We start from the raw sequence: 12,267 nt of genomic DNA on the forward strand, positions 1-12,267 counted from the left end.
TTGAACATGCTGCTGCAGAAAACAGTCATTTAATAGATCCATAAAAGTCTTACTAGTGTGCGAGTGACCAACCCACAAGTTCCAGTCAATATCTGGGAAGTTAAAATCTCCCATTATAAGGCATTCTGATTTGCTAGCCGACTCTATTTCTCTGTACAATTGTTCATTGTAGTCATTCGAGTCAATAAACCTATAACATACTCCTACTCTTATATTTGTTTTCCCAGTGCTTACGTCGCACCAAACTGACTCAACTGTGCACTGTTCATCATATCAACTGGATGCACTTCTTTTGATTTTATGTTTTTCTTAATTAACAGCATAACACCTCCTCCCTTCCTATCCTGTCTATCCTTTCTGTACACATTGTACTCTCCAAATGCCAATTCTGCATTTCTAATATCTGTGTGACACCATGTCTCTGATATCCCTCCAATATCTGTATTTGATGTCTTGACCAACACTTCAAATTCATCAAATTTATTTACTATAATTCTAGCATTGATATACATGCAAGTATACATGCACCTATTCTTATTCTTAGTTACCCTAACACATTCCATATACATCTATATGGGATGTATGTAAAAACTAGTTGGCATATGTTATCAGTTCAATTCAGATTCAAACCTCGATTTCATTCTTCCTCATTTGTTATCTCTGTCATCTTCTATGTGTTTCCTGAAAATTGCTATCTATAGAAATTCAATTTTCCACAGTGACCAAATTGATTTCAGTTTGTTTCTCAAGTATAAATCCATCTTTAATACTTTTGGGGACTTACCATAAAAGAAAAATAGAATGCGGATTATAAAATGAATTGAGCTTGACAAAAGATATTATCAGACCCAAACTGTGCTTTATGAATGAAATTATTTGGACACTTTTATTCATATAGTATAATTTATAGTTTCTGAGTAACCAGTTATCTTATCTCATATGTTATCAGCTCAATTCAGGTTCACTAACCTCAGTTTTGTTCTTCTCATTTATTATTTCTGTGTTTCCTTAATTGTCTGCTGTGAACAAGTTCATTTCAATTTGTTTCTCAACTATAAACTCATCTATAATACATTTGAGAGGCTTATCGCAAATGAAAAGTAGAATGTGGTTTGTAAAGTGAATGGAGGTAGCTTGACAAAACATACGAGGACCAAAAATATGCTTTATGAATAAAAGTATTTGGATACATTAATTCATTTCAGCATAGTTGAAACAAATATCCAAAAATATTCGGATAATTTTTTTCAACACGTGTTTGAAAAAAAAATTGGATTTTAATTCAAAAACATAATACAAAGCAGGGCCATATTGAAGGATTCAGGGTTGATGGCCTGATTCTAGCAATATATAACCATCTATATCACAATTGAGTTTGTTTGATTATATTTAATAACAAAAAGAAATGTTTGACGGGATCATTTATTTTAGAAAAGATGTTGTTGTTGGATAGTTTGGCAAAATTTGGGTAGAAATGTAAATATGCAGCATTATTTATCTAGAAGCTTCACCAGGTTTACTGGTGTTATTTTCGCATATTATTTATGAAGTATTTTTCCATTTGTGCTTGGATGCAACAAAAATAATTATATCTAGGAATCTCTCAAGTGCAGAAGTAGATAAAAGATGTGGATACACAAACACATCATCTTTTGAGTACATTTAATTTACAAAGACAGAGTGACGATGCACCATTTTCTGAGGAATTTTTTTGCATCAATTCAGTCTGGCAGAATTCACTTCGTCATTATGTGTATGTTGCTGAAATGTTAACCACTTTTTTGTGATCTGTTTTTGGAAGAACAGTAAGAGTAAGAAGAATAAGTTTTAAGTGGATATGACTTTTTATTTTTTTTAATGTAATGCTTCATTCCCATAGGCATTTAAACTGAAAGCAGGCATCTCGGATAGAATTTTTTATAGAATTAGAGACAAAATAATGAACAGATTTTTTTTCACAACTTCCTAACTGCACATATTTTCCTGTCATCCCATATTTACTTAGTATGCCGGTTTTTATTCCCCCTATCTGTCCCTCTATCCCCCCCCTCTCTCTCTCTCTCTCTCTCTCGCAATGTAATTCTTCAAAGGCTAAAAAAGGCTCCTGTTTACATAGTAATGTTTATCCTTTATATGATCATATATCAGTCACTAATAACTATGTTAAAGAGAATGAGCTAATCACTACCCATATGCTCTCTTTAAAGACCAATTATAATTGATTTTGGAAGAAAGCCTATGTTCCAAAAATGACTATTATAAAAAAGTTTCATGAAATAACACTTTTTTTTTTTTTTTTTTATTGTTTCAGTGTTTTTTTTTTTTTAAATAAAATACATTCACCACTTAGTCTGAGGGAGCCAGGATTTGTGTAACCATCCTTTTCCATCAGGTGTCAGTGGCAAGTCATCTCTAATGCAGTTACTCAAGAGCCTTTCAGACTCTGAATAAGTTTTATTCAGAGTTTCCACTGCTACCATATGATACAACAGAATTTCAAGCTCTTCCGCTCTGCAAAATGAGTGCAGAAAAATACGGTATTACAATATATAGACTATAAAATATTTAAGGGCAAAGGCCTCATGCTATGAGGTAGAATGACTAACATATAGGTTAGTGCAAAAGCATAATTTTAACATAGCCATTCACCAAAGTAGTTAAATTAACTAATTAAATTGGCATCGTTTTGGTTATATCTCATATTGTGAATGCCTTCACAAAGAGTTGCCATGGTATTGTACTACCTCGAATAAGTAACACGTGGAGAAGACTACTGTTATTTATTCTCAGGTATCTGCTGTGAATAAATAACAATAGTCTTCTCCACTGGTGAAATGTTACTTATTCGAGGTAGTACAATACCATGGCAACTCGTGAAGGCATTCACAATATTAGATATAGCCAAAATGATGCCAATTTAATTATTTTTAAGTACTTGGGTGAATGGCTATATTAAAATGATGCTTTTGCACTAACCTATATGTTAGGTATTACAATATGTAATGTTTTGTATTTCATAGTGTATCATTTTTTCATAACATTCTATTAATTGTGATGACAGTATGTATTTCTTTTGGAGTTTAATGGATAGTCAGATTTAGAAGATGGAGCTTACCTCGTTCGTGCAGTTCATTAAATCTAGGTAGTTTTATTGTAAAATATGGTGAATTAGAAATCACTTGGTCAAGCTTGTTGAGGGATGCTGTTTACATTCAAAACAATATAGTATTAGTAGTGGCAAATGATATAATAAAGCAAGAATATACAGCATCAGCTAAAAAAAAGCACTTCCCACATCACCTGTCTATCCCCTAAGAATTTGTCTAGTTCTTCCTTTAAATTTTTCAAACTACCCACTTGCAGAACATCAGTGAAGGTGTATTCCAACAATCAACTATTTGCTGGTTGACTGCAAATTTCTGCAACCATCCTACCTCAATTTAAATTTATGACCCCTCGTGTGTTGTCTGTGCAAGAGGAAAGGTGCCACAGCATTGAGCTTACTTAATTCATTCAAAACTATAAGCACCTCAAACAGGTTTCTTGGTGCCTGGTTAGAAGATGTTGCAATTTGCAGAAAAGAAGCTTTACTTGTTAAGAGTACCCTTTTGTTCCCCTTGCTAATCTTGTTTCTCTTCTCTGCATCCATTCCAAAAGATCCATATCCTTATTAAAATGAAGCTTCTAGACCTGTTTGCAGTATTCAAGGTGTGGCTTAACTATTGCCTTACACAATGGTACAATCACCTCTTTATCCTGCTGGCAAAATTACTGTATATCATTTAGAAAACCCCCATGAGCTGTCCTAACCGTCTGTCTGTACTGCTCAGAGAACATCGCATGTGCCACCTAGTTAGTATGTTACTCTGAGGTTACTACCCATATGCATTTTCAATATATTTGTAGCATTCCCTGATTACTGTCATTAACCAGCCTCTAACTTTTGTGTCATCTGTGGACTTGGACATTAAGCCTGATATGCCTACATCGGTATCATTAATAAATAATGAGAACAACAGTTGGTCTATCACTGATGCCTCCAGACTCCACTAATAACATTAGTCCAAGAAGAGCAGTACTCATTGATAACCACTCTTTGTCCTTTACTCTGCTTGTGTTTGCTTAATTGATGTTTTGTGTCAAGTGGCATAAAGTGTCCGTCATCATTTTCACTGTAAGAGTAAGTAATTCAGCTCTCACGTAATCAGTCTTCATACTTTCAGCCGAAAATAACTTCTGACTGATTAAAACAGGGATGATTTTTTTGAGCACTGTACTCAGATAAAATGATGCTCAGCATTTTTGTAATCAAATACATTGAAATGTGACTTCAAGCACAGCAAATTGCTGTTGATGGCAGGTGATAGCAACATTTGTAAATTAAAAAGAACATAATCCAGTTTTCTGAGAATTTGATGCTCTTGCCATGAATTATAAAGAAAAAATGGGAATTCATTTGCAACATTGTAGTGCTGTTTGCAGTAGGTTGAGAATGTCAGGAATAAGCTCTTTCACTAAAGTTGGGATGCTGAATGCTACTTTCATAGTCCAGTTTTATTATTGTTACTTTTGTTTGACATTAAAGTGTATTCAAATTCAAATCATTGTTTAAACAGCACTGGAGCTTGCTGCTTGTATTATGTATGTGTTTTGTATATGGAAATATGTATATTCATAGGCTAATTTACATGTTGTGTGGGATAAAAAATCTGAGATAACTCACATGAGGATAGTATACTGTTTCTTCTTGAGATTGGATAATTTCAGCCTTGATGGGAATTGAACTCAGACCTCTCCAAAAGAGTGACAGTTGGTACTCTATCATGCCACCTTAGCTACCACCGAAGACTATATTATAGAGTATCAATAAAAGTATTGATTCTCTTGACAAAATATGCCATATCATTATTTTACCTGCTCTAATTTAATCCTTGTTTTTATAATTCCTCTCGAAATTCATGGCAAGACTATCTGTTTTCAGCAATGTGTATCTTATTTTTTTTATTAGTAAAATAATAAGAGGAGTTTACCTCTATATTGTACGTAGAACACTTCCGTATGATACCCTCCAGAAATTAAAACGGAAAAAACAAAAAAATCGACAGACACCTTACCGGTACATTAGAGTAAAATATAAATAATTAAATAATCAATTTAACACAATTCAAATCAATTTAAAACAATTAAAAATCAAATTAATGCAATTAAAAGAATCTAACGAAAATATTCAAAACGATTTTCCTTCCTGAAGCTGACAACGCTTTTCGACCATATGTTGTGCTCAGGAATGAAAATTACCGAATCGGGTTAAACCTGAAACTTAAATAGTGATTATTTGCCTTCGCGCATGTGCGTAAAGGCCCACGCATCGGAGATCAAATATGGCCGCCGGACATTAACAGAATTCTTGTGTAATTTAATTTCAAAGGTTTCTGCAATTAATAGTCGCATATAATTACATTGAATGTTAAGTATTTTGGCCTCGTTAAATAAAAAAGTATGTTTTTTGTTAATGGCATGAAAGGCTAATTCTGACGCTGCTGAACGAGAAGCACGAACTGAGGCTTCATGTTGATTTACACGAATATTAAGAGAAAATCGTGTTGAACCTTGGTAAGACGAGTCGCAATCACCGCAAGAAATGTTGTATACCAGATCATTAATTTGTGTTGCGAACGCGGAAAGAACCGAGCGATTGTTCAGTATAGTGTGTAACTTCCGTATTGGCCTAGCTACAATTTTAAATTCGGTATCTTTAAAGAATCTGTTAAGCTGTTTGTGCCACTGTTCAACATATGGGACAGAAATAAAGTATTTTTTGATATTACTATTGTTGATTGGTGTAGTATTTTGTATCCTATCCTTAGCTTGTACCCTAATTCGGTTTATTGTGGTAATGGAATAACCCCTGTTTAAGAATCTGCTAGTTAATATTTGTATTTCTGAGTCCAAAGCAGATTCCGTCGTTGAATTTTTATAGGCATTTAGAAATTGATTAAAGATAATTGAACTTTTGTAGATGAACGGGTGATAGCTATTATAATGTAGAAGCATACCGGTGTTTGTAGGTTTTCGATAGATGCTAAATTGTATTTTATTCGAGTCCTGGGTAAGCGTGAAATTTAGAAAGTTTTTAATGATTTTGTATCCATTTCCTCCCTTTCCAATGTAAATTTGAGTCTAGAATGAATATTATTAAATGAATGTAAAATGTCTTGGATAGTACTACTATCGGTAATAACTAGAACATCGATTAAATACCTCCCATAGTATGTGATACGGGGTCAAAAAGGTGTCAAATGTATCTGCTCAATCGTTGAGAGAGATAGATCTCTGACATTAAGCCACTCAGGCTCAAACCCATTGGTAATCCAAAAATTTGTTTGTACACCTTGTCTCGAAAGGTGATGTAGTTAGCCTCAACTAACAGTTAATTAAGTGAAAAATTTCCTTAATAGGTAGCTTCGTATAATTAACTTATTTTTTTTAGAATGGGATAGGCCCAATCCAACTAATCATGTTAATCCTGATAAGTGACAACCAGTGAGAGCCAAATTCAGTTATGCCATATGAATAGTTGCAAAATCTGTGGCATTTCCTCAAAAAAAATAATATTATTTATAATTATTATTAGCAATATGGTGCAAGGAAGCCTGAGTCTTATGCTGCTCCAACCAAAAAAAAAAAATCTGAGCTGTTCTCAAAAACCTCATTATATAGGGTGGCCACTGAAAGACTGAAGGGTTTGAAAAAGTCATAACTTGTTCATTTTTAATCTTTTTTATTTTCTTTTTTTACAGGTTATAGAGCATCAATTGGAGATTAAAATGTGACCACTGAAAGACTGACCACCCTTTCAGAATCTTCTGTAGCGATGTTCTGGCAATGCCTAGTTGAGCAGAGCGACGACGGGTAGAGGCAGATGGATCCTCAAGGACACTCTGCCGTACAGCTTCCATCGCTGCATCAGTGCGCTTAGGACCTCTTCTTGGAAAATCGCTGACTGATCCAGTTCTTTCAAACCGGGCGATTAGGTTCCGAATCATGTTATTGCTAGGAGGACTTTAAAATGTTGCCGGTATTTTCTCTGAGTTTCAATAATTGATCTTTCACTGGAATTGAAAAACCCAATGAGTTTTACTCATTGCTGGACATCACACGTAGTCATTTTAATCTCCAAGGGATGCTCTATAACCTGTAAAAAAAGAAAATAAAAAAGATAAAAATGAACAAGTTATGACTTTTTCAAACCCTTCAGTCTTTCAGTGGCCACCCTGTATAATCAAAGCAGACTTTTTATATTTAAATTTTTGGTATGACTGCTTTATAGTGACAAACACAGTCTTTAAAAAGACTGTGTTTGTCACTATAAAGTTGATCAACTTTATAGTTGTCACTATAAAGTTGATCACTGCTAGTTGATCAACTAGCTCTGACAAAATATAAATTCTAAGGTTAAACTTTAACTGGAAATAGGTCAAATTTATCTTTTAGCCATAGATAAAAGATTTTTTTGTAGCTAACCTTCTTTTTTTTTATTAAACTTATTACAGAAAAAAAATTAGCTAAAAAACTCATGGTGACTTGTTTTAAACATGTCATTTCACAAAATTTAAGTTAACTGCTACATTAGAAATTTCATATTGATTATGTTTGTTTTTACTTTTATGTGAATTGCATTTATTTTTTTACACTGATTTTTTAAATTATTTTAACATGTTTCAGATAATAGCGAAAGTGATACTAGTCGGAAAGTATTAAGTGAACTTGAACACATTGATGATGAAGCAGATGATCACAACATTCCAATTGTCAAAAGTGAAAGTGTAACAATAGCTGAATCATATGGAATTACCAAATGGCCCAGTTTAGCATACTTTGAAAATAGTGTTCCAAATATTTACCCAGGTGAGTCACAGTTTTTATTATACTTTTTTGTATTCTTAAATTTTACATTTAGAGATTAAATTACACAGAGCAACAAAAAAATACATATTTCTCTTTTATAAGCAAGAGAAATGAGTTAAGAACTTGGTTTAATTTTTCATGAAACCATATTCTTGATGCAAGACCATTTTGTGATGTTTGGTAACATTTCACATTGTAGATAGCATATCTCTCTCATTTGGTCTAAAATAGTCATTAACCATATCTCTAATTATTAGTGAGTGTTAAGGTCAGCGGACAAGACTAGTCTTAGAGTACAGGGAGCTCAGATGCATTAATTAATTAGCATTAGTATTAGTAGAGGCATATGATGCAAGAAAGCAAGCTTATGCAGCATCAGCCAAAAAAAAAAAAAAAAAAAACCACTTCCATTTCACTCCGTTTGTTCGAAATACCTGTCCAGCTCAGCCTTAAATTTATTCAGGGCTGAGCTGGACAGGTATTTATTTAGGGCTATCAACTTCCACAACAAGGGATGGAAGTCTGTTCCACCAACCAACTACCCGCTGGCTAAAGGCAAACTTCCACACATCTATCTTACATCTGTCTTTCCTCAATTTGAATTTATGCCCTCTCAGGCGATTATTCTGAGCAAGAGGAAGAATCCCATCAGCATTGAGCATGCTCAAACCATTCAAGGCTTTATACACCTCTGTCAGATCACCTCACTGGTGCTTAGTCTCCAGACACTGTAATTTGCAAAACTTAAGCCTTTCTTCGTAAGAGCAACTCTTTGTTCCATTCACTAATCTCATTGCCCTTCTCTGTGCTCATTCCAACAGCTCTACATCCTTCTTAAAATGAGTCCTCCAGACCTGTATACATTACTCAAGGTGTGGCCTGACCATTGCCTTATACAAGGGGATAATCACTTCCTTATCGTGTCTAGAAAAATTCCTGTATATCATTGACAAGACACCGTGGGCTACTCTTGAAGACTGTCTGCACCGCTCAGAAAATTTCATGTCTGCCTGCACAATTCCCCCCCGTAATTTTCATTCTCTGCCTCTGTCAGTGTAGAACCACACAGTTGATACATTACTCTGGGGTTATTGCTTCCCATACGCAGTACTTTACATTTGTCAATGTTAAACTTAATTTCCCACCTCTCAGCCCATCTGCTCAACCTTTCCAGATTCTGTTGCAGCAGCATAATGTCCTTAACAACCCTTCCAACCTTTGTATCGCGTGCGAAATTGGACATTAAGCTTGATATACCATCATCAATATCATTTATAAATACAGAAAACAATAATGGACCCAACGCTGAACCCTTAGGGACTCCACTAATAACATTAGTCCGCAATGAGCTGTGTCCATTGATTACCACTCTCTGTCTTCTCCCCCTCAACCACCCCTTTATCCATAGCAGCAATTTGCTTCCAATGCCACACTGCTCCAATTTGTGCAGCAGTCTTCCATGTGCAACAGTATCAAAAGCCTTTCTAAGATCCAAGTATATAATATCAAAGTTATTCCCTGCATCCAGTTATTTTGTGACTACATCATAGTATCCAATCAAATTGGTCAGGCAAGACTTTCCCTTAACAAACCCATGCTGTGTTTGAGCTATAATTGAAGTCTTGTCTTGATGATCCTGCAGTACTTCTTTAACCAGTGCCTCCATTAATTTTCTTGGAACAGAAGTTAAACTCACAGGCCTATAATTATTTGTGTCAGCCTTTCACCCTCCTTTGTGAATTGGGGTCACATTTGCAGATCTCCAGTCTATGGGTACCTCCCCTGAGTCCAAGGAAGCTGTCATAATTATGGCTAAGGGTTTGCTTACTTCCTTTGCTGCCTCCTTTAATATAACTGGATAGATCCCATCCTCCCCAGGTGCCTTTCTTGTGTTTATCTTCAACAATTTCTCCTCCACTTTACTCTCAGTTATTACAAGATTATCTAGCTTACTTCCAGAGTTGAAAACACCTCTGGCATTCCCCGCACTGAATAAGTCCTCATGTGTGAATGTTGATTCAAAATATTCATTTAGTTTGTTAGCTACCTGAGCAGGATCATCAACAGTTGAACCATCAATATCAAGTGGACCAATATGATTCATCCCCTTCCTTCTAGAGTTTACATAACTAAAGAACTCTTTGCTGTTTTTCTTTGCATCCTTTGCCAAAGATTTCTCGTAATCTGCTTTCACCTGCCTAAACTCCTTTGTAACTTGGTTACAGATCAGCTTATATCTATCATAGGCTTCTGTGTCATGTGTTAATTTATATGTATCCCATGCATTTTTCTTCTCTGCACATGTCTCCTTAGTTCATCTGACATCCATTTAAGCCTAAGCCTTGAACAATATTTTTTAGTTGGCATGTAAAGCCTAGTAACTTCCAAGATAAATTCTTTGAATGCTTCCCATTTTGAATTTGCTGTTGGTCCCATTGTATAGAATTTAAATACTGTCTCAGACCATCGTAGTCGCCATTACGAAAGCAAAAACCGTTCCTTTTACCCCTGATGGTAATTACCTCTTTGAGTAAATCCCACTTCAGCACACTGTGATCACTGCCACATAGTGGTTCTTTTATCTGCAGATTCTTAATGCATGAAGAATCACTACTGATAATCAAATCAAGAGTATTACTCCCTCTAGTTGCCTTCCAAACATGCTGATGTAGAAAACAATCATCCAATAAATCCACAATAGCCTTGCTAGTGTGTGAGTGACCAACCCACAAATTCCAGTCAATATCTGGGAAATTAAAATCCCTCATTATAAGATTCTCTGATTTACTGGCCCACTCTATTTCCCTGTACAGTTTTTTATTATACTCATCAGAGTCATTAGGCCTATAGCACACTCCTACTCTCAATTTTGATCTCCCAATGCTTATGTCACACGAAACTGACTCGACACTGCACTGCACTGTCCAGCGATATCGACTGGCTTCACGTCCGTGGATTTTATGTGTTTCTTAACTAATAGCATAACCCCTCCTCCCTTCCTATCCTGTCTATCCTTTCTGTACACATTGTACTCCCCAAATTCGGGTCCTGCATTCCTTATATCTGTGTGACACCACGTCTCTGATATCCCAACAATATCTGCCTTTGATGGTTTGAGCAATACCTCAAATTCATCAAATTTATTTACCAAACTCCTAGCATTGGTGTACACGCAAGTATACATGCACCTGTTCCTATTCTTAGCTATCCTAACACAACCCATGTGTTTACGTGTATCGCAATGACTCCCAGCAGTCTCTGAAATAGCCTTCATCTTGTTTTCCAGACTGCTGCTCATTCCAATAGAAGCAGTGCAAGAATCACTTTCACCTCTGCCAGTGGTTACTGTTAATCTATTAGTCCTTGTATTCCCCAAGTTAGCAGTTTTCCGACCCACCTAACACTGCCTCGAGAGCATCAGCAAATATTCTTGCACCCTTTCTATTTAAGTGTATCCCATCCCTGTAGAAGCAGTCTCTCCTGTTAATAGGAAAGACTTGCTTCTACAGGCTTGCTTTTAACTTGGACATTAATTCTGAGCTACCCAATTCTTGCTTTCTGGAATTGAGCCCCCCCCCTCCCCATTCGAATTTGGGACCTTGTAATCTGGATCAAGTCTATCCCAAAAAGAAGTGCCAATTTTTTTTTATGAAAATGCCAAACACAAAATTTATTAGTACTATTGCCTGCTACTGTATATCAGTTTAAAGCTGAGAAGACAGCTTTAAACTGATGCTTGGTGAAATTAGATGTAAATCTCTCTATATTGAATTTTTGAAACTCCACATGAAGGAATTTTGTTCCAGAGAACTGTAGTAGAAGGATTAAATATGGAAGAGCTAATTCTGTGAGTTTCGAGTGTTAGTAGTGGCAAATGATGCAAGAAAGGAAGCTTATACAGCATCAAATATAAAAAAAACAAACCCCAACACTTCCTATTTCACCTATCTGTGTTCATAAATTCATGCAAGAATTAGTTTGTCTAATTCTTCCCTGAATTTATTTAAGCTATCAACTTCTGAAACAACAAATGAAGGTTTGTTCCAGCATTCAACCATCTGCTGGCTAAAGGCAAACTTCCTCATATTTATTCTGCAACTATCCTTTCTCAGTTTGAATTTATGCCCCCTTGTGTGTATATAGTCTGTGCAAAAGTAAGAATCCCATTAGCACTGAGCTTGCTCAGTCCATTGACATCCTTAAACACTTTAATCATATCATCTCCCATGTCTAGTCTCCAGATGCTGAAATTTGCAGAACTGAAGCATTTCTTGGTAAGAGCACCCCTTTGTTCCCCCCATCAATCTCGTTGTCCATTTCTGTACTCATTCAAGTAGCTCTACATCTTTCTGAAAACGA

General features: G+C 35.5%; 1 protein-coding gene across 1 annotated transcript in view; it reads left to right on the forward strand.

Annotated features, from left to right (window-relative positions):
- The window catches only part of LOC150081560 (uncharacterized), a 710,435-nt gene that overhangs the window by 247,851 nt on the left and 450,317 nt on the right, over positions 1-12,267 (forward strand). The window contains exon 10 of the mRNA XM_090380128.1: positions 7,726-7,908. Coding sequence (XP_090236254.1) covers positions 7,726-7,908 — 183 coding nt within the window. The remainder of the gene's footprint in view (positions 1-7,725; positions 7,909-12,267) is intronic.

This window comes from Mastigoproctus giganteus, chromosome 8, assembly GCF_048544385.1.
Source record: "Mastigoproctus giganteus isolate SK-2022 chromosome 8, ASM4854438v1, whole genome shotgun sequence".
Lineage (NCBI taxonomy): Eukaryota > Metazoa > Arthropoda > Arachnida > Uropygi > Thelyphonidae > Mastigoproctus > Mastigoproctus giganteus.